The following is a 24,398-nucleotide window of genomic DNA, read 5'->3' on the forward strand; positions in this document are numbered from 1 at the left end:
AAATGGGCTGGCTTCCTTTCTTCCCTTCAAGCCATGGTTATAATATTGAATAAGTTTTAGAATATGTTGTCTAAATATAGCATGGGCAAATGATCTATTAATGGAGCACGTATTAAGCAGACGTTACAGTCTGCTTAATACGTTGTACTATATTAGCTGCTAGGATGAGTACAAATAAAATATAGTCCCTATGAGTGAAAGGATTATGGTGATGTGCTTTTCCTTTGTGCTCTTCTGTTTTCTAAATTCAATATACATTTCCTCTGTGATCAGAAAAAACCCTAAACATTGTATATTCTGTAGAAAATAAACTATATGATAGGAATAGAAGAAAATGGAAAAGATTTACACAAAATGTTAACTATATTTATAACTAGGAGCTAGGATTTGAGGTGATTTTAATTTTCTTCATTATCATTTTTTACATTCCCCAATTTTACATAATGAACCTGTATTAATTTTTAATTGAGGGGGAGAACTCATCAAGTGTGATTAGAAATTAAAAAATCAAGAAAGAGTCCTTAATTATCTCTTAGACTTTTGTTTTCTAGTGTAATTTGTTCTGTATATAGAAGCTCTTAATGATCATTTATATCATATATGACATTCCATTTTTCATCAACTGATTCCCACAAATACAGTTGCCCCTTGGTATCCACAGGGGATTGGTTCCAGGACCACCCTCATACCAAAATCCAAAGATGCTCAAGTCCCTTATATAAAATTATGTAGTATTTGCATGTAACCTAAACATGTCCTCCTGTATACTTTATTTTTAGATTACTTATTATACCTAAAACAGTGTAAATGCTATGTAAATAGTTGCCAACATGAGGCAAATTCAAGTTTTGCTTTTTGGAACTTTCCAGAATTTTTTTCAAATATTTTCGATCTGAAGTTGATTGAATCTGCGGATGTGAAACGTGTGGATATGGAGGGCTGACTGTATCCACAACCTCATTGCTTAGTACTTATCCATGGCTCCCTGAACCACTTAAAGGTTCCTAACCTCTTGCTGGGTTAGGAACTTGATTTAAAACCCAGTTTGTTTATGTCAGTATTTTCCTTAAAAATACTTTAGTTTAGACAGCATGATATTGTGTGTGTCAAGCTTGAGATCTAGGGGCTAGCAAGCTGCCCGGCTGAAATTCTCTCTTCAGGGAGGGTCAGCAGGGTATTAGAAAGGTTATGCTCCAGAGGCAGCCACCACAAGGGAGTCTGCGGTCCAAAAGCCGTACCTGAGACTTTGGTTGTTAGCAGAGTAAATGTCAGAAATAGGTTAATATCAGCAAACTTAGAAGCTTGTTAATCAGCATGATCTTAGAAATGGGCACTCACTGGTAAAATTGAAGATATGAGGAATAGCTAAAAATACTTAGGGACACTCTCACTCTTCATGAAAGGGTAATAGAATCTGGTGAGGCTGGTATCCTGTACCACTGGAAATGGATCTGTGGCCTGATCTTTTTTTAAAAAATTTATTTATTTTTATTTATTTTTGGCTGAGTCGGGTCTTTGTTGCTGCACGTGGGCTTTCTCTAGTTGCAGCGAGTGGGGGTTACTCTTCGTGGCGGCACGCGAGCTTCTCACTGTGGTGGCTTCTCTTGTTGTGGAGCACGGGCTCTAGAGCGCAGGCTCAGTAGTTATAGCGCACAGGCTTAGTTGCTCCGCGGCATGTGGGATCTTCTTGCACCAGGGCTCAAGCCCATGTCCCATGCATTGGCAGGCAGATTCTTAACCACTGCGCAACCAGGGAAGCCCTGGGGCCTGATCTTTTAATGGTCCCATGTCCAGTCATTGGGTCAGGTGACTGGGACTGCCTGATGCCAACTATAGTGGGAACAGAAGAATCCTGCTTCTGGAACATTGTCACATTTACCTCAAACGAGCCTTCCATGCAAGATGGTCACTGGAACCTGAAAGTACAGACTACCGGGATGTTGTAAGCTTACAAGACAGGTTATATAACATGTTTTTTGCCTGCTTCAAAGACTGTTTAATAAATGTATGTCTGGAAAGATTCTGTCTGAATATTGCATTCATTATACTCTACTCTCAAGGTTGTGGGCAGTAGCTAAGAAACACCTCAAAAGAAACAAGAGTTTGTATATTCAAATTAGCTTAGTGTGCAATGAAATTTTGTGTATTAATTTCTAATGCTAGAAAATGAAGTCTAAAATACTAGAAATTATACAACAGATGCTTAATAAATGATTATTTATGGAACACATGTATTGTATTTTTCATCAGATTCCAAGCACACTGTAGTGAGACTTTACTTGCTTTAATGAAGAAAATACAATTGTTAGCATATTAATGCAAATCTGGAAAATATGGAAAAATGTTCAAACATTTAAACACGCATTCAAAATCTTATCTTCCAGAGGTACCAACGATTATCTTTTCTGATGTATTTTTGCAGTCTACTTTTTGATGTAAATAGTATGTTTTCTACTCTTTTATAATTTGCCTTTCTTCCCACTTAATACATTATAAATACTTGCATGTTGTAATGTTCTTTTTTAAAAAATCTTAATGAATAGGGATAAATTCCCAACAAAGATCAACAAAAGTGATGATACTAGGCATCTTTACCTTTTTTCTGACTTTCATGGAAATGCATTTAATGTTTAATCATTAAGTGTCATATGGCTATTGGTTGAACTATACGTCTATTTTTAATTTAATAAGAAATTATGTGTTAATTATATTAATTAAATATGCTAAGTATATATTTATATATAAAACCAGGAATGAATAGTGAATTTTACCAGATGCATTTTCAGCACCTGTTAAGATGATCACGTATTTGACTAGATATATAGAGTTCCTAATACTGGCCCAACCTTGTACTCTTGGAAGAAATCCTACACGATCAAGGCATGTTATTTTGAGGTACTATAACACAGTTGGTTAAGAAAGTGGGCTATAATGGGTTCATATATTGGATCCTTTATTTACTAACTATATAACCTTGGGCAAGTTGTTTTACTTCTCTGTGTCTCCATCTCCCCATTTAGATAAAATGAGCATAGTAACCTACCTCATAGGCCGTTGTAAGGATTAGTTAGTAGAAAATACTTAGGACATTATCTGGCATGCAATAAGCAGTATATCTGTGTTTGCTATTGTATCCCTTGTTAGTATTTACTTTTTCAAGTCTAGATATGAGGTTGGTCTATAATTCTTTGTGCTATCTTTGACAGGTTGTGATATCAGAATTAGACTATTTGTGAAATAAACTGAATGCTTGCACCAGTTTCTATGTAATGGAATACAATCTCTTGGTTGTACTACTGAAATACATGGTAATGATCTCTTTTTTAAAATATGAAGGAGTTCACATATAGACCCATATATGTAGTTCCTATCTTTTTCTTGGAAGAAATTCTTTGTTAACTTTTTCCATTTTTTCCATGGCTATTGGATTACTGGGTTTCCACTTATTAAATCAATTATATACTAATTTATATTTCCCTAGATATTGTTCACTTTAATAATTTCATTATAATAACACAGAATTATGCATAGGATTCTTACCAATTAAAAAAATTCTCCATTGAAAGGATTTTATAATCTCTTACTTATGTTTCATTTTAAGTATCTGTTTTCTTTTTTGTTTTCATGATTTAGTCATCAGTAGATTTTTTTCCTCTGTTTTGTAGTTTTATTTCTAGAGATAAAACTCTAGGATTTGTCAGTTCTACTGCTTTTCTAGTTTCTAATTCATTCATTTCACTTTTATCTTTATTAGGTTCTTTCTTATGGTTTCCTTTTATTTATGTTGATAAATATTTTAACTTTTAGGTGAATGATTATTTTCATTATTTTTGTTTAATAATTAAAGCCCTTAAAGCTATTAATGTACCTCCAGCTATAGCTTTGGTTATATCTCATGAATTTCAGAATGAGTGCTATTATTATCATCTATACAGTTTTGGTTTACTTGCCAAAAGAGTTCTTAAAAACATTGAATGTTTATTTTGTAAATAAGAGTCACAGATGTAGAAAATAAACTTATGGTTACGGGGGGAAAGGGTGGGGGAAGGAATAAATTGGGAACTAGGATTGATACATACACACTACTATATATAAAATGGATAACTAATAAGGATGTACTGTATAACACAGGGAACTCTACTCAATACTCTGTAATGACCTATTTGGTAAAAGAATCTAAAAAAGAGTGGATATATGTATATGTATAACTGATTCACTTCGTTGTACACCTGAAACTAACACAACACTGTAAATCAACTATACTCCAATAAAAATTTTTTTAAAAACACTGAATTTTTAGGTGAAGGGGATTTGATTTCAATTCTAATGTAACTTGTATAATTTTACCACTTTAAAATGTTAGGGTTTTTTTTTTTTTGAGCCTAATAGATCCATTATTTTAAGTGATCCAGGCAAAGAGCCTGAAGAGGAAGTATATACAGACTTTTTGATCTATAAATAAAGAGGATATTATTAAAGCAAACTTAATTATACTATTCATATGTTCTATGTTATTTCTATTTTGCCTGTCTCGTTCGTTGATAAATGAGATGAGTGTTAAGAGTCTCTCACTATTTTTTATTGAAAAATTTTAGCAATATAATTAATATTTTTGCTTTATACATTTTGATACCTTTTAAGTGTGTAAAGGTTCTTGACTATTATAACTTCACTGTAGATTGTACCTTTAATCAATAATAAGATCTCATTTTCCCATTTAATGTCTTTTTACTTCAATTGTATTTTATCTAATATTAATACTACAACTCTAGTTTTTTCATTCACATTTACACAATATAATTTTGCCCATTATTTTAATTTTCCCATTCTAATTTTTGCATTAAGTTTGTGATTATTAACTCAATGCTACTTGGGTGAATAAGGCCCATACAGCAAATTATAAAGAAATAAAATAACATAAGTGAAGTGGCCAAGGAGTAATAAATTGGAGACCATAGCAACTTGGAGAGTGATGCCGCATTTTGGTGGGCCACTGGCTAATAAGCACTAACTATTGCTGCAATATGAAAATGTTGCCAGTTGTTTTCATTTTAAAAGGAGTGTCAAAAAATATGGATTTTATCAAAATGTTTTGATTCTGTAACACTTTGTGGTCCCTTCCTTCCAGGAAAAGAACATAATACTCCTTGGGCTGGAAAGGTATTAATTGGCAAGATTTGTTTTAGGTATCTTTCAACAGCATAGAGTTGGGTTTCATTACTGAACACATTTGCAAACTTGGACTTAAACATAACTGATAATGGATACATTTGGTCTTCTGCCATCTTCTTTATGCTTTGTTATTTTATTCCTTTATAATTTGCTGTATGGGCCTTTTTTTCCCACTCATTACATATTCAGTAGATGAACATACTCTTTACAGTTTAAAAAAAATACAAACTCTGTGTTTCTAAATATGATTTCCAGGTAAAATGAAGAATTTATTATACTTTCAGTTTTCACAACCATTTTATCTCTTTACATCTCAGTTTTTATTTATAAACAGTTATAAACTCTGGTATTAACCAGAGTTAACACATGGTTTTATTAAAATATTCTTGTTTCTCTTTCAGAATTTAGGATAATTACATTCTAAATTTAGGATAATTTAGGGTAATTTTATAATTACATATATTGCATTATTTAGACTGGGGCTATGTTTTTATGTTATTTATTCTTCCGTGTAATTCTTTAACAACAAAATACCTGTTCATGTGTTTTGATTTTTATTCATCTCTCAACTGGAATATGTCTGAAATTTTTTTCAAGTAGGGAGCATTATCAATTACTATCTTCACAAATGAAAAAGCACACAACTAGGAACCAAGATCAACACATTGCCCACATTTTCCAGTTCAAAACTCTTTAGATGTCAGTTTTTAAAATGCCTTCTTATATTTAATGTCCGAGAGAAGAAGGCTAGCTGGATTTTGTGTTTTGGTACCTGTTTTATTTTTGCTATTTTTCTTTGAAATCTTTGTTTTTTTGAGTCAAAATGATCAGGAAAGTATTCACTAGGATACGTCCAGGTGGTGATTTCTTTTCCATAATTTTTCCTGGTATACCCTGAATCCTTGATTTACAAGTTCTGGTCTTTTTTTCGATTCAAAAAAGTGAGGGGAGGGACTTCCCTCACGGTCCAGTGGCTAAGAACCCGCCTTCCAATGCAGGGGACGCAGGTTTGATCCCTGGTCTGGGAAATAAGATCCCACATGCCGCGGGGCAACTAAGCCCTCGCACCACAACTAGTGAGCCCCCACACTCTAGAGCTTGCAGGCCATAACTACAGAGCCTGTGCACTGCAACTACTGAGCCCACGCTCTCTGGAGCCTGCGCACCACAACTACAGAGACTGTGCACCGCAACTACTGAGCCCACGCTCTCTGGAGCCCATGCACCACAACTAGAGAGCCTGTGAGCCACAACTACTGAGCCCGTGCTCTCTGGAGCCTGTGCAGCACAACTAGAGAGAAGCCTGTGCACTGCAATGAAGAGCCCATGCGCTGCAATGAAAGATCCCGCATGCTGCAACTAAGACCCGACACAGCAAAAAATAAATAAATTAATTAATTAAAAAGTTCATTGTCTTAAAAAAGAAAACAAAAAAAAAATGAGGGGAAAAATAAATTGTGAAGTAGAAGCCCCTCACACCTATGATTGTCTCCAAAGCTTCAGAAAAAATTCCCTCTATGGCAGCAACACCTGGCCCATATTTCTCCACATTATCTTTAAGGACATCAAGAAAACCGTTCGGGAATTCTCCTTCTACATAACATCAAAATCACAGTGGCTTACTGACTCCATCTTTGTAATATCTCTGATCACTTCCTTATTGTCCCATCTTATTGCCATTCTTCAATGTAGTTTTCTACCAGCTGGGCTGTAATAGCCTTATAATTAATTGTTCTGCATCTACCTACCATGTCTGTCTGTCTGTCTGTTTTTCTCTCTCTCTACACACACACACATACACACACACACTCACACACTTTGTTTTTGTTTGTTTTTTGCCTATTGACTTAATATTAAACTCCTTCCCTGGCAAGAAAGGGTGTTCTAATTTTATACCCAAATTCCATTTTCTAGCTAAGTTCTATGGCTCATTTCTATTTCACCATATCTGTATATTCTAGTCTCAGTTCCTTTGCTTATGTTCTGCTTTCCCTGGCTTTTTCTCCCATCTTAACTTTCAAATATTACCTTACTTCCTAAGAACCATCCTTCTTCATAACATTTTCCCCAATTATACCTCCCAGAAACACTTCCTCCCTCCTCTAAATTCCCATGGCCTCTCCTTACTCATGTTCTAGATATTTCCACCATACTTCTCTTATCCCCACTTCTGGACATTATTACACTACACACAGGGTGGGGACTCTGTCTCCCTCATCTCTGAATCCCTCATAGCTTCTTGCACATAAAAATGTTTGATGTTGAATGACTGTTAAAGTACTGAATAACCCTTTTAGATAATAAAACATGTCAATTCTGAATACCTAGAGGACATCAAATTTAACAGAGAAGATCTCATTCTAAAAGTATTACCTGAACTGGTCTGTTAGAAAGTGAAGAAATTTCTTTATTTCATCCATATGACTGAAGCTAGGAAGGTGCCCTCCAAGTGCTTGGCAGAATCTCTCAGCTTCTTCCCAGTTCCTCTTTCTTACAATTCTTTCTATATGAAATAGCTTAACAAAATATAATGTTAATTTGTTTTCTGGTATAATCATAAAGTATTCATAATTTCAAAGTCGATTACAGTCAAATGTGTGGGCCCCTGAATTGGACTCTTAGAAGTGTAATAAAGACAGAGGTAAAGGCCCATATACTGTGACACAGACAGGTCCTGCTGAAAGTGTCAACTAGAGGCCAGACTGACATGGACTCTAAAGTAAAATTTTTGACTTGTAAGAAGTGACAGAACTCTTCATTTGACAACAATAATTAGAGGGATATGAGAATCATAAGCGAAGTATTAGCATGGCATGCAGCTCACCCAATTTCCCAAAACAAAAGAACCCTAGGAAAGAGCCAGTTCTGGCTCTGGCCCTGCTCTTTTGGGTAGCACGTGAGTTTATATGGGAATGAGTCATCTGACACCAGAGGTTCAATGATACCCTGATAAGGACTCTGTGCTCCCAAACACTTCAGTAGGTGATGTATATGTCTGGGGAGGAGCACAATTTGTACAAAGACATGGACTAGGATAGTAGACAGATAGCTTCATTGAGAGACTGAATGAGAATATTACTTTACCTTATAACAAGAAAGACCTGAGGGGAAACTATGCCAGCCTTCAGGACAGGGGTCTTCAGGCTTGGGGGCTGCTTTTTCAGGCTCAGAGGCCTCACTTATTTTCTTGCAAATTGAAAGTGCTCTGAAGCTTCTGCAGTCTTTTACCTCCCACTTTCCAAGAGACTTTCCCGTAGCCATAGCCACACACCCTCCTGGAGAAGCTGGGGTTGAACGGAAAAGTTTAATTAGAAATAACATTAAAGGGACTTCCCTGGTGGTCCAGTGGTTAAGAATCCGCCTTCCAATGCAGGGGACGCGGGTTCAATCCCTGGTCAGGGAACTAAGATCCCACATGCTGCGGGGCATCTAAGACTGCGCACCGCAACTACTGAGCACATGAGCCACAACTAGGGAGAAGCCTGCATGCCACAACTAGAGAGAACCCAGCGCACCACAACAATGATCCCGCATGCCGCAACAAAGATCCCAGGTGCTGCAACTAAGACCCGACGCAGCCAAAAAATAAAATAAATAAATAAATATTTTTAAAAAACATTAAAAAATTAAAGCCCAAACATTTTCTAGTGCCTACACACTTTATTTGATTCAAAGTGGGGAGAGAGGATAGGAAAGAAAATGGAGGAAATAAATGTGTTGTTCACAATAATAATGATGACAGTAATACAGAGAAGTGTTTACTACTTGCCAGGTACTATTCTAAGAGGATTAAATGAATTGATCCTCACATAGAGTGGATTCTATTGTCACACTGAGGTACAGTGAGGATTAGTGATTTGTCCAAAGTCACATGTGAGTAAGTTGCTGATCCAGAATTGGAATCTAGGTGGTGTGTGTGTAGAGCTGTACCCTAAACCACTATGATGCTCAGAACAGTCTAAATCGTTCATATTCACCTAACAGCTTTCAACAGTTTTTAAACAACTGAGTAAACCTCAAAACAACACTCTCAGATTCAGAGCCAAAGAAAAAGCTGGTACAATAAAGGTAAAAGGAGGTGTGTGGTAATATACATTTGTTTACTATTTATTTTACGGCAGCCAGAATTTTATTTACTCACTACAACATTAAAAGATAGTTTGTATTGTCAGATCCATTTCCAGATGAAGAATTAGTGACTTGCCCACAATCATAGTTAGTGAGCGGTGGAGTCAGAACTTGAACCCAGATTTGCCTGGCAAAATGCCATGCTCCCTTTCCCATTACATCACACTGCTTAAAATGTGCAGAGGACAAGAAGAACATACATTGCAAAGTAATAAGGACAACTTCCATTCCATCACACAGAGAAGCCATATGGTCTCATGTCTCATTATACAAGGACAGCAAGAGGAACAAGGAACTGGGAAAAATAATGCTGTGTTACCCTGGATGGGTGTGCTATTTTCTCTTATTCTACCCGCTATCCATGGCTTGCCCAATGCAAACCAAACTGGCTGAATCTGGGAGTAATAATGGTAAAGAGGACTTAAAGGCAGTCTTTCTGGCTACAGACTGAGAGAATAGCTATTATAGCTACTTCCTAAGCACCCCTGCCCCTAACCACTGAGGCTTATCCATGAAGAATGTGACACTGACTCTAAAATGTCTGAGTGTCTATAAAAGAAATCACGTATTTTGCATTTCAGAACATTCTAATTTAAGACGAAATTTAACCAGGATTAGCATCTGCATCCTCCATCTTCTACAAGTAAAAAGATGACCTTGTTATTATCAATACCACTCATATTTATATTGATGATCATGTATTACAAATTTTGTGGGCATTCTCTATTTCAAATATTGTGTTTAACTACACATTCACATGTTCCAATTTCTATGCTATAAAAATGGTCTTCATGATTCCATTATACAAACATAGGAAAATATAAATAATTCAAAGGAAGAAAAGTCGAATGCTGTCTCATAAAAAGCCAAAGTCCTCTAAAAAGCATTGAATTAGAAATCAGATCTGGATTTTAGCAATTCAATCACCAGGTAACCTTCGTCGAGTAAGTCACCTTTCTAAGCCTCTGTTTTCTCAACTCTAAAATCAGAAAGGCCTTCTGAGGCTTTTTCTGGCTCAAATGTTCTGATTCTATGGCTAATTATGGTCAATACTTTAGGCTAAAGAAGGATAAACTACCTTTCAGAACAAATAATACCTAAATACATTGCCTCCTTAATTCTCACTCATTGAGAATATCAGAAATAAACACATTCAATTTTGGAGAAAGAAGTTAAGAAGCAGAGAGGTGAAAATGTAAAGTGCTCCACAATGAAGCTTCTAGGTTCTGTTTGAGACTACATGGAAAAGATAACAAACTCACACTGATGCTTCTAGCTCTGTGCCATTAGATGGTGGTTTCTGAGAACTGAGTTTTCTAGCTTTTATTGGGTAATTGCCAAGGATTTCATAGGGAAGACATAGTCGCTGCTTCTATTTATGGTTCCATAGATAGACTCTAGTCCTGAAGATCATCATCTCCTTCATATTTCAAAGGTATGTGAAGAACAGATTTGGGAGGAATGCTGCCTCTCACGAGCCACTGTATTCGACTGCTTTCAAGGCTAAGGCACTCACCTGGCTCAAGAAAATTCCAGTTGGAAAAGGTTACAGCCCGCTTTATCCCACCAGCACTTCCCCAGCTATACTCTCCACTTGCATCTGTATCTCTCAGGCCAGTCCAGAAGTATTTTTCTGGAGACTTAGTATACTTTTTAATCATATCATTCAGGTATTCTTGCTCAAATCTACAAAATGAGAGTCAAATTAGTAGGTGTTTTATACAGTGACTGAAATACTATATAAATTGAAGACGCACTTTTTTTTAGGAAGATTATTTAGCAAAGGAACCCAGAGTTAAAAGTTCACACCTGCTAGTTACAGTCAGATTGCAGTTGGTTCCAAAGGGGACCTCATCCTTGTAAATCTTGTAACAGGCTTCTCCATGTCTCTTCCAGCCCTAAATCAGAGGAAAAATATCACACTGTCTTCTGCACTTGATAACAAGCAAGTTTCTGTTACATAAGTAACATCTTACAACTAAGGGAAATTAAGGACATGGACAGGGAATTTAAACACATGATGAGAGTGGGATACAATTTCATAGAAAACCTCCATAAGCCTGTGACCCTGTGTCAGACAGAAGGAATGTCTTAACTTTCTTTACCCCTAATGCCTAGCTCATCATAAGAGTATAACAGTTGTTAGTTCAATTATTTTTGAATAAGAATAATACGAGTAAGAGAAGTAAAAAATCAGCATTGAGGATATAATCATATGCATTTTTATAGAAATTCATGAATAGATAATTGTTTTTCCTATAACTCTTTTTTCTTCTATAAGAGTGCCGATATCTATGATTCATTACCTTCTGGCTTGCTCTAATGTATAAATGAACAGAACCTAGTAATTTCTTCTATTTTCCAAGTCTAAAGTATTTAAGTCTCAACTACCATATCTAACCAAGAAGGTATAATATTGCTTAAAAAAATTTCCACAGGGGTTTTACATACCTCATCTGGAGGACACATCTTATCAGAACTTGTATCATTCAATTTTTCTCCCTTTTTCTTACATACATATTTAAGTTTCTCTTCACATGATTGGACCTTCCACTGACCTAGCTTTTAAAAAACAGAAAATAATTTTTCCCACAAGAGAAATTATTTGTCACATATTTAGAATTGAACTATTATCTTAAATCAAGATAGTTCCTTCCCACAACTATCAGGGAGGGAGAGGGGGAGGAGGGGAAGGAGGAAAGGGAGGGGGAGAAAATGAATATAAATGAATGATTAAATCTGAGAACATACTCCTAGAAAATGCTACCCAATAAACCTGGAAGCCTGTTACTTCAGCATCACCTCAAGGTCACAGTGGGGATGAATTTCATTTTTTTTTTTTTTTATAAGTGTGACAATAAAACCACCAAAGGATACTATACAGAAGTTGAAGAGAGAAGAACCCAGCCCACAGAGTTGCCAGAGTTCTAGTCTTCTTCCATATGACACAGCCAAAGTTTGTCCACAGGTTAAAAAACTTTGGGGCAACAATAGCCAGCACATGGAAGCAACCTAAGTGTCCATCGACAGATGAATGGATAAAGAAGATGTGGGACATATATACAATGGAATATTACTCAGCCATCAAAAGAAACGAAACTGAGTTATTTGTAGTGAGGTGGATGAACCTAGAGACTGTCATACAGAGTGAAGCAAGTCAGAAAGAGAAAAACAAATACCGTATGCTAACACATATATATGGAATGTAAAAAAAAAAGTGGTTCTGAAGAACCTAGAGGCAGGACAGGAATAAAGATGCAGATGTAGAGAATGGACTTGAGGACACAGGGAGAGGGAGGGGTAAGCTGGGACGAAGCGAGAGAATGGCATGGAGTTATATACACTACCAAATGTAAAATAGATAGCTAGTAGGAAGCAGCCGCATAGCACAGGGAGATCAGCTCGGTGCTTTGTGACCACCTAGAGGGGTGGGATAGGGAGGGTGGGAGGGAGATGCAAGAGGGAGGAGATACGGGGATATATGTATATGTATAGCTGATTCACTTTGTTATAAAGCAGAAACTAACACACCATTGTAAAGCAATTATACTCCAATAAAGATGTTAAAAAAACAAACAAAAAAACTTTGGGGCAGGTCACCTAATCTCCCTGTCTGAGTTTCCTCATATGTAAGATAATGATGGTGATTAGAATAGCTACTCTCTAAGAATTTTAGAATAAAAAGTTTCTGCCAACTCTACTTCAGTCTAGACGTCAAAGTTCTATCTTTCAAATATGCTACTTAACATTGATGTTGCTTAAGTAACTCTGCTTTCTTTGAATTAAATTTTAGTAAGTCAATTGTGATACGGGTCAGTTTTGAACGTTGGAAGCTGTCTAGATAAGCCATCAGTTCACTCTGGCCTATGGGACCTCACTTCTATCTTTGATACTCTTTTAAAGATATCCTGTGTATCCTTTTAAATAGAGCATTAAATGTGACACCCTTCTAAATTCAGCTTTACACCTTTCTAAAAACATCTTTACTATTGAAACACTTCTAAATAGCCCTACCATTTATTGCTTCCACTTAAGTCTCTCTAGAAGTTTGAGTGACACAACTGGCCTCGCAAACAATTAGGAGTCCACAGGAAAGTACTACAAACCAAAATATAGAGATACATATGTCCTTTCGGCTCAATAGTTTATTTTGGACTCTTCTGAAAGTCCAAAGCATGCTTTATTGAGCATGCTTACTGAAGCATGCTCAATAAACATTTATGCATTCTATAGGAGTAAGATATTCTCTGAACAAAGTCAGATCTAATTTTTTAACGAAACTAGTTTTTCAGTTCTCAAAGTTGGCTTACTTTGATCTGAACATGAGAAGATGGGATTTTCCAGGTTAAATTGTGGCTACCTGCTAAATATCACACTGGTGCTACTGAGAGAAAGTACTTTTGCTTATCAGAAGCAATCTGGCACAAGAATCTGAGCTCTAAAGGGATTCTCTTGATCTGTTTCACGCCAGAGAAGATACTCTCAGACAGGAATTGGATTGCTTCTTTAGTAATTGCTTTATTTACCTTTTTTCAGCAGCTACTGGAAAGACAGTCTACAGTGCTATTACCTTTTATTTTCTTTCTCAGCTTAAACACAAATATCCCAACCAAAGTCATCTTATAATCATTATTAGATTTTCAGGTATAACAATAAGGATATAAATAAACTTGAGGAGGTTTCCTACCTTTCCTAAATAGGAAACACAGTTGGGAGTCTTATTGTAGGGAACATATGGCTCATTCTCATCCCAATAAGTCAGAGTAACTTCAGTACCATCTGACCACTGAAATAGAGTTGGTGTATTTATGTTCCTAAGGCCTGTCCATATTTCTTCTTTGGCATCTAAAAGAAAAATGTTTTATTTGTTTGGTTACTCAATTACATACGTCAATATGTACACTGCTACTGATTTTTACATTCTGATATGGGGTGTTAAGAGCCTTGATGGTATTTCTTTTCTTTTAAAATTTTAATTCAGTAAATGGTATTCTAAATTAACCTGTAAAAGTATTGATAAGTTAGGCAGGCCCGATGATGAGGGCTTTTCAGGTCACTTATACAGGTAGGGTACACAGGTGGAACAGCTGTGCTATGACCTGTAGGCTGGATGTTCCTGATACCTGGTTTAGATAAACCTTGCTTTATGAGAAATAATGAAACTCTACAAATACAGTCATAGATATTCCAATTAGAATAAGGATATTGTCCATCACGGCCATGGAATGACTATACTGCCTTCCCAGGTAAAACAACTGGCACCATGCTGGCACAGAATAGGTATCTAGTACTTGCTATTACTATGGGTGAATCCTAGGAGGAGGTCTTAATACTGGCTCTCTAGTGTTTTATTCTTCATTTTTCAGCTTTCAAATAATTATAAAAGTGAAACAATCATCACTTAAGTGCCGGGAGTAACTTAAATAGCATTTAGCTTATGAGAAGAGGGAAATTATTCAATCAATGGTTGTACTGTCAGGTTGGTAGTTGCTAGCTACATGCGGCTATTTAAAACTGTAAATCAATTAAAATGAAATGAAAGTAAAAATTCAGTTCTCCAGTCGCCCTAGCTACATTTCAAGGGCTCAAAAGCCACAAGTGGCTGGTGGCTACTGAATTGGACAGCACAGATTATAGAATGGTTCCATCACTGCAGAAAATTCTATTAGACAATGCTGATGTACAGGATCAAACTACAAGCTTTTCATTCTTGCTAAGAATCTGAAAACAGGGATACATTAAAATGTTTTAAAACTCTCAAAGAGGATATCTTAAAAACTTACCCCCATTATGGAGTTCTGTGACAACCAGCTCCACATCTGCTAAAGAATGAATGCTGATGAGGTCACTGCTGAAGGTTTTGCATTTCATATGTGCCTTATCCCAGGAATCACTTTCATTTACCAGCAGATAGCAAAATCCATTATTTGGCAGCCAGTCTGCTGCATCACAGCGGGTATCTGAGTATGTCCAAACATCTGGAGGAAAAGAAGCTATTTATATTCCAGTAAAGACACATCTATTTTGAATCAATATTTAAATTCTTGAATATTGAATTGCAAATTCTTCTTTCTTGAATCATAAGCCTTCTGGAAAACTGGAGAATGTGATGTCAGATGGAACAGTGACATGAATTTTTGTGGTGCCTAATGTATACATAACATCATAAGAGTGACTGCAGGGATTCAGATAAAAATGTGACTTTAAAGTGATACAAATGTGCTACATGGCTGGCCACAGACTATTTAAAGAGGGATTGCCCTTAGTCCTAGTAGACAGAAGAAAAGTGTGGGGTAAGCCAGTTGTTGACAAATCTCTTCCTGGGTATGGGATTTGTGAGGTTTCCCCTCCAGTCTCTGACTTTGAGAGATTATGAGGTTGAGCCTCCTATTCATGTATGGTCAGCTTAGCAAGGGAATGTGCATTAATGCTCACTGTTGAACAGAGAACAGGCAGAGATTTAAGGAACATAATAAGACATTTAGGCTTCCCTGGTGGCGCAGTGGTTGAGAGTCCGCCTGCCGGTGCAGGGGACGCGGGTTCGTGCCCCGGTCCGGGAAGATCCCACATGCCGCGGAGAGGCTGGGCCCGTGAGCCGTGGCCGCTGAGCCTGCGCGTCCGGAGCCTGTGCTCCGCAACGGGAGAGGCCCCAACAGTGAGAGGCCCGCGTACCGCAAAAAAAAAAAAAAAAAAAAAAAAAAAAAAAGGCATTTATTCACTTCACACCCAAGAAATGGCATCACTGGAGGGAAAGGGCAAAGGCCATCTCTGGACCTCTTCTTTCCTCCCCTCTGTTAGTCCTACAGTCCATGGAATGAGGGACTCTTTGTTTTGACTATAATAAAACTCACTCAAGTGATGGTCAAGAAAGATTAGAGAAAAAGAGCAAGGTATAAACCATACAAAATACTTCTACCTACCCCTCTTAAAAGAACTAGAAAACAGTTTGGCTTTTCAGGCTTCATGGATGTGGACCATTTGGAATGTTTGTTATAAGAAAACACAGCATCTTAAAAAATGTGGACAGTTTGATTTTTACTAAATGATAAAATTCAGGTTCAGTTTCTCACACTTGTAAAATAACTCAATTAGCTTTAAGGTTCTGAAATAGCACATTATTATGATTATATTTTACAATTATAATAAAGGAACAGAGGGAAAAACACCCATAATTGAATTTGAAATAATTATTTTCATATTCTAGTCTTTGTCTCTATGAATACACATTTTTACAAGATTAAAATGATAGGTAGGCATATGATTTTGTTCTGCTTTTTGTATTTTCCTGCTGGCACAGTTATTTTAATAAATGCATACTGTTCAATCATGTGGAAGCATCTTGATTTACTTAATAATTGATACTACAGGATATTTATTTGATCTATCATTAGTCATCCTGGTTTATTTTCATTTGTGCTGTCTTTTCTGCTATGCCTTTTATTGTATGGACTAAATTTGGTTTGAATCAACTTGGAAGATAAATGTTCATTTTCCCCTATTATTTCTTAAACTTAAAAAATAGATTTATGCTCCTATTTGGATGATAAGAAATTTTATGCTTTATTCTCTTCCCCCAACATTCCTTAAAGCAAGACATTTTAAAACCTCCTCTTCTCCTCCCAGTTTTAAGTATTAGCTTTTCTTATTCCGTGAGGATTTAATCAAATACCAGGTATACGGAGGGCGCTGTGAAAGACAGTAGGGCATTTCTCTTCTCCATTCTTTCAAAGACTTTTCTTTCAAACTTTTAAACTTTTCTGCACCTCAGAAGTTGCAGCCGTCCTGTGTCTCTCTTACCCCCAAACTCCCTGGCCCTCTGTGTACATATTTTGTCCATCTGCACCCCTCCTTTCTACCTGACTTATCAACACAAAGAACCAGCCTGGCAAAGGAGAGAGAGGTGGGCAAAGAAGGGGTGGGCATTGTGGGTAAGGGGGTGGGAACATTCCCGTGTCCATCATTTTTTACTTCCCACGGAGGCAGGTAATATGTAAGACCTGGCCTTAAAGCAGTGGCCCTCAAACTTGAGTGTGTATCAGAATCACCTGGAAGACTTTTTAAAACACAGATTGCTGGTTCCCACCCTCAGAGTTCCTGATTCAGTAAATCTGGGGCAGGTCCTGAAAATGTGTATTTCTTACAGGTACAGGTGAAGATGATGCTCTTGGTCTGGGGAACCACTCTGCTCTAGAGAAAGAAGAGCCACCTGTGAACAGAAATATATTTCCTATCTAGAATATCTCTGCCTTCTCATAGGCATATACGAAACCAAAGCTTTACTCATGTGTAGTTGATAATATCTAACCACAGGTTCAAAACCAAATACTCCCCTGCATTGGCAGTATCAGGTGAAGGAAAGGGGAAAACAGGTATCTGAAATGGATTTACTTGACTTCACAAAACTGTAATTGTGGGACCTCTTTGTCGGAGGAAGTGAGAAAGGTACCTGTCAACTCCACTGTGTTATTTAACAGTTTCTTGCAGACGTAGGGCAGTTGAGCCTCACAGGAAAAACTCTGCCACAGACCCGAGTTAGCGTCCATTCTTGCACAGCTTGATCTGTCAATTATAGGTGCACTCGGCACATCTTAAACGGTAGGATTTTCAAAGAGTTAAAAGAAGAAGGTTGGTTGCAAGGGTGGTGGTTAGAAAAAATAACTTGTATTCCTAATTTTCTGCTTTTATGGGGACTCATGAAATAGTTAAAACTTTCAACTAAATTGAAATGTATAAGCTGCAATGGACAATCATGTGCTTACCTATGTCTTCTTAAATACAGGATATGGCAGGGGCAGGGGCGGGCAGGAATACTCTGATCTGTTGTAGTTAATTTAAAAAACAAAACCCAAAACCAAACCTCTGCCCCTAACCAACTTGCATGCTGTATCTTGGGGTCAGTAGCTCTTAATTTGCTACCCTACACAATAAAAATACTGACTTATGATTCTGCCACGCCTTTAAGGCTTTAAGATTAAATTCTCTTTAAAGATTTTATTTACTGAGAGAATAGAAAATTTATTTACTACTTATAAAATTCCATTAACTAAAATGCCCCATGTATTGGTATTTTATTGTGCTTAACTTGTTTTTCTTATATGTATGCAGAATATTTTGGTACTGAAGTTAGTGTTAACTTTTACATTCTACATTTGTCAGAAGCCTATGGTTTTATTTTCTAAAAAGGTATCTAAACCTTCTTTCCAGGGGGAAAAAAGGCATTTTGGTTAGTTAGTGAGTTAGGGTTTGTTTATTTAGTATAAAATTTTCTTTAAGGTCTTTTTTTGTGTATTAAAATATAACCATTATGTTATCAGTACTTGGGTGCTGCAGTGGAAGACACCAAGAGTTTGAGGATGAGGAACTATTTCCATATCAGAGTTAAGCTGCAGATGAAATACAACATGGGTCAGTCATGGACACGTCAAGTCCTCTCAGGGACACAGAATGGTTCCTGGGCCACGCAGTGGGGCTCATTCTGCTCCTATCTAAAAATGCAGGGTCACTCTAAAGATTAGGGACAAATGCTCAGTTGCCCATGCTGGGGGTCAACTTGCCTATAATGGTATCACAAGGGTGTAGGAAAAAATATTCTTCTGAGAGGTAACCATAATAAGAAGTGTCAAGGTTTGAAATTTGTACAAGCTCTCAGGGGATGGGAAGCTCTTATTTTTTTTTGAAGCTTGTGCTCTGTGCATAGTAAGTGGAGGGGGGAGCAATTACCTGGGTCCCAGTTGAGAAAGTTTAATGGCTTGTGGTCTGACCATTCCCAGCCTCTAGCAGAGTACAGCTGATTTAAACCAATCCAGAAAATTCTCGGAATGCCTTCTTTTTCTGTAAGGATTACACATATTTAAAAAGTGACAAAATTACCTGCTATTTTCTAAGTCAGACTTAAGTTTATACTAATAGCAAAAATATCTGAAGGCCTTGATTATGAGGCAGGAACCCTGTAGGAGGCTGTCTATCCAACAAAGGCAGATGATGCTGAGAGGCAACAAAACCTCAGTCTATTGAGAAACCCAAAGGCTGCTAAGTTAATTCAATGCTGCTTTCCCATTAGCTTGTCCAATTCCCTTTCTCCTAGTAAGAACAGAATTTCCTCAGAGTAGCTGTTTCACTATCTATTTTTAACCCTCTTGTACTGATATAGAAAAAGTAGTTTCCATTACATATCTAAATTTTGAAGGTCTGATTATATTCCAAACTGACAGTTTAAATTCTTTAAGCACATATCATTTGCCAGGTACTAAGGACATAGAAACCAAAACGATAAAGTCCTGCCCTCATAACGATTTCAATCTAGTAGGACACAGATATGGATCACCAAATGGTGAAGTGTAACCAGTACCGTTTCAGAAATATGTACTGAGCTAGGCAAGGGATATACAACTCTAGAGTCCAGAGGAGACATTAAGGCTGGAGGTACAGAATGGGACACACACACACACACACACACACACACACACACACACACACACACACACAAACACTCGTGTTACAGTTGAGATGCATCATTCAAATTTATTATTTGACAACTAGATGACATTAGCATAAAAGAAAAAGAGAAGCAGAAGTAATTTAAATAGAGAAGCTAAGTGCTGATATGCCACTCAATGTGCACATGCTCACAAGCAATGGAGGCAATCATGCTTGTTGTATGGGGCCATGTGTATTAAAAAAAGAATGTGCGAACAATTGTAAGGATTTTCACACCACTGTCAAGGAAGTCAACACCATTATTCAAGAACCTGGTAAGACTTTATTGACATCACAAAGAATTTGAAGATATTAAGGGCCAGGTAGAAGAGATAAAGCAACTAATGAAATGGTCTACAGAAGACAAGGATGATGTTGATAAACAGGAAAAGCTAACAGGTTGGAATCTCTATAAATTTGTTGAAATATTCCCAGCAATAAAACACATGATAACAGTTTCTCAATTCCTCCCAGAGAATTCTGTATGATATATTATAGTATTATATATATAATTCATGTATCTCTCTATATAAATATAAAATACAATTCTATATTACATAATTTATATATATATTGTATTATATAAATATAAATAATTCTTAAAGTATGGATTTTGTTCCATCATATATATCAGCTATATCTGTGTGATTTGCATGCAGAAAACAATATCCATACTTTAAGGGCTCTTTGAGGGTAATTTTGACTATATGTAATTTTTGCCTTACTTTCACACTTTAGAACCCAAATGCCTAAAACAAGTAACTTCACTGGAACTGACACCTGGGAGCGGAGGAGAATCCCTGGGTAAAGCAGAAATAGCACCAGCAAAGACAAAAGCGGCCAAGAGCAGTAACCTGGACACCCACATCCAAGGGATGGGCAGGAGTCTGGGAAGAGGGTGGTAGGACAATTATCACTCCAGTGAGGAATAAATGTGAGGTTAAAAGTGAATTGTAAGGATACACTGTGCTTTTCCAGGAGCTTCACTGTGAAAGATCGAGGCAGGGCTTCAGGGTCTAGGGAAAAAATTTTTAATGGTCGAAGTTTAAACAAGTTTATAGCCTACTGGGGAAGAGTTAATAGAGTGAGTGTTGATAAAAGTATAAGAGATAGAAGAAACAGTTGATGTGGATACAAAGAGCTTGGGGGAAGTAGTTAACCTTGAATGAGCTGGAGAAATAACAGTATGGATAGAGATAAATTTGAAAGTATGAGGGTGACAAACTAAGGGTTCACCTCACTTTTCTCAAGGAGATAGATGATAAGGATACTCCCTCTACTAAGGAAGGAGAAGGTGGATGTTTGCGTAGATGGCTTGAGGAGAATGTTGAAGGCAACTCTGGATTTATCCTTTTCTTTCACCTTGTTAGCATAAGCAAAGGCTGCCAGCACTGGTATAGCAAGACCTTGAGGAATTACTCTAATCTAAATCTTTCTTCATTAGTAAATGTGATTGATTTTCCAGCATTCCTAAAGAAGTCCTGGGAACTATGACATATTTATGGTACTCCAGACTCAACCATACCCTGACATTCAGAATTCCTTTCATTCATTCTTCTCTAACCAGAGATACTATAGAGGACCAATCCTTCCCATCTATCCCAAGTTCAATGTCCTCTTTTCCATGAAGACTTTCCAGATATCCCCCAGCAGGAAGTCTGAATAATCCTACTGCTTCCTATGAATAATCCTATTGTTCACCTGCACACGACAAGTACACATTTACAATGGAACAAAATGATGTTTGGAGGGTGTCAGGCTCTTGTTTACTTCATCACAATGTTCTGTTTGTGATCTGTATTGATGATGACTTATTCTTCACTAGAATCATAAGATTTTAAAATTGTGACTGTGTTGGTAAATTCAAATGCTCTTTATGTGTCTTGTGCCAGGTGGGTGTGATAAATTTTAAAGGCCCTGGTTGGGCAAATGCAAAGGGCAGGGATTTCTTATATGGCCTGGACAATCTGGAGCTGGATTTTTTCCTTCATAGAGTCCAGGCAAGGAATGCTATGATGCATTCCTCCAAATGCATCATTAGATTGTTTGGCAGGGCGTTGACCAATCTGAGACTCTATCAATGCCCATCTTTGCCATCAAGAATCAGATGATTCCTAGCATAAGTTCCTATATCTAATCAAATGGGCGAGTCCAATGAGCTAGATATTCTTGACTGTCCCCAACACCCCTATTCCGTCATGACCCTATATTTCTATTCCTCTTCCCACAATGAGAAACTGCAGGGCCTGATAATGGTCATGCATCTGGGATGAACATCAGAAAGGCCACAGCCAGCAGGGGCCCTGACCTAGGAGTGTTCTAGCCTTGGGTCACTATCAAGGTAGTTCAAAGCGAGCAACCCCTCAGGCCAGAGATAAATTAGAAAGAATTGAAATGTGTTGTTCCTGCTCTGGGGACTCTCAGCCCTCCTTTGAGCTCTGGGGTTGAATCTGTGGTTACAGGTCCCTGGGAAGGCCAGAGCCATAGGAAATTTGACTCTCAAACAAAATCCAGCGAGGCTGAGGAAACCAAATCCCCCACCATAGGTCCCAGTATTAGTAAAACAAAATCAAAACAAACTAATTAGGTGCAGGGCAGGCACAAAAGAGAAAGAAAGTTCTTTTAGACTGCATGGGATTTATCTTCAAGAGAGCTGATTCTGCTTTATTTCTGTCAGCAAATTCCCTAGTCCCACTTAACTACTAGCTGCGAAACCCTGGGGTCCTTTGGGAATAACATTCTCTACTATCCTCCGCATATGTACAACTCTTATTTCCCTGACTAGACCAAGCGCTTTGATCACAAAATCTCTGATTTACTTCTGTGGGCCTCACTGTTCCTAGCCCACTGTTTAACATGGTAGTTTTCAGGGAAGGGACACAATATTAATAGGGACTTCAAGAAATGTTCCAGATGTTAAAGTACAGCTTTCTTAGGTCTTAGGGAACCAGCAATCATAATTAGGCATATTGATATCCCTAAAGAGCACTCACAGTGAAAGAGAAGCTTGGATCATTAGAAAGGGCTGTACCTCTAAAATTAGTGATATGCAAAAAATGTGGGGAGTGTCTGGCCAGGAATAGGGGAAAACTGGGTCCTTTAACACATTATCTCACTTTTATGTGTTATTAAAGAAAACTGATGCATAAAGGAACCCTGCAACATTTATTCCTCCAAATGCATCATTAGATTGTTTGGTATGGTGTTGATAGTCACACTTTGACACCTTTTTCCTTCATTGAAGCTATCAGTTTCCAAATGTCAGTACTTTGGGAGACTTAAATTTATTGGCCCTTTCTACTCTCAACAATATTTTTTGTAAGGTCTCAGCAGGGTCTGGAATAGAATTCCATTGCCAAACACTAGCCCATTATGCTTCTTTGACAGATTTCTATTCAAGATGCCTGATTATTTAAGTCCCGAACAACACAGGAAAAGGTTAAAACTATAAGAAAGAGGTCTGAGTAAAGCTTAAGCCAAAAAGCATGACAAAAGACCAGCGGACTTTTTTTTGAGGTTACACAGGTTTGTAACATTACAGAAGTTTCAGGTGCGCAACATTATATTTCAACTTCTGTATAAACTACAGCGTGCTCACCACCAAATTTTAGTTTCCATCCATCACTATACAGTTGACCCCTTTTACCCATTTCACCCACTTCTCTCCCTGCTTCGCCTCTGATAACCATTGCTCTGTTCTCAGTATCTATGTGTTTGTTTTTGTTTGGTTTGGGTTGTTCATTTATTTATTTAAATATTTCACATGAGTGGAACCGTACAGTATTTGTCTTTATCCGTCTGACTAATTTCACTTAACACAATACTCTCAAGTTCTCCCCATGACGTTTTTCACAGGAATAGAACAAAATTTTATATAAACAAGATTTACCTGGAGCCACAAAAGACCCCAAATAACCAAAGCAATCCTGAGAAAGAAGAACAAAGCTGGAGGTAGCCACTCTCTGATTTCAAATTTTACCACAAAGCTATAGTAATTAAAACAGTAGAGTATTGGCAGGAAAAACAGACATACAGATCAAAAGAACAGAATCGAGAGCCCAGAAATAAAGCCATGAATATACAGACAACCGATTTATAACAAAGGGGCAAAGAACATACAATGGAGGAAGGATAGTCTCTTCAATAAATGGTATTGGGAAAACTGGACAGCCATGTACCAAAGAATGAAACTAGACCACTATCTTGTACCACATAAAAAAATCAACTCAAAATGGATTGAAGACTTGAATGTAAGACCTGAAACCATAAAACTCCTAAAAGAAAACATAGGCAGTATGTTCTTTGACACCAGTGTTAGCAATGTTTCCTTAGGCAAGAGAAACAAAAGCAAAAGTAAATACACTGGCCTATATAAAACTGAAAGCTTCTGCACAGCAAAGGAAACCATCAACAAAACAAAAAGACAACCTACCAAATGGGAGAAAATATTTGCATGTCATTTATCCTATGAGCGGTTAATATTAAAAATATACAAAGAACTCATACATTTCAACAACAAAAAACAAACAACCCAATTGAAAAATGGGTGGACGATCTGAATTGACATTTTTCCAAAGACGACATACAGATGGCCAACAGACATATGAAAAGATGTTTGACAT

The 24,398-nt window shown here is 37.2% G+C and overlaps 1 protein-coding gene across 1 annotated transcript in view; it reads right to left on the minus strand.

Moving 5' to 3' along the window:
• Positions 1-24,398, minus strand: part of LY75 (lymphocyte antigen 75) — a 103,884-nt gene that overhangs the window by 54,560 nt on the left and 24,926 nt on the right. The window contains exons 5-13 of the mRNA XM_024122316.1: positions 19,021-19,131; positions 17,747-17,887; positions 15,084-15,278; positions 13,988-14,145; positions 11,752-11,862; positions 11,110-11,198; positions 10,817-10,986; positions 8,257-8,456; positions 7,546-7,688 (exon numbers count right to left, since the gene is read on the minus strand). Coding sequence (XP_023978084.1) covers positions 7,546-7,688; positions 8,257-8,456; positions 10,817-10,986; positions 11,110-11,198; positions 11,752-11,862; positions 13,988-14,145; positions 15,084-15,278; positions 17,747-17,887; positions 19,021-19,131 — 1,318 coding nt within the window. The remainder of the gene's footprint in view (positions 1-7,545; positions 7,689-8,256; positions 8,457-10,816; positions 10,987-11,109; positions 11,199-11,751; positions 11,863-13,987; positions 14,146-15,083; positions 15,279-17,746; positions 17,888-19,020; positions 19,132-24,398) is intronic.

The sequence above is a fragment of the Physeter macrocephalus genome, chromosome 2 (genome assembly GCF_002837175.3).
Source record: "Physeter macrocephalus isolate SW-GA chromosome 2, ASM283717v5, whole genome shotgun sequence".
In the NCBI taxonomy this organism is placed as follows: Eukaryota; Metazoa; Chordata; class Mammalia; order Artiodactyla; family Physeteridae; genus Physeter; species Physeter macrocephalus.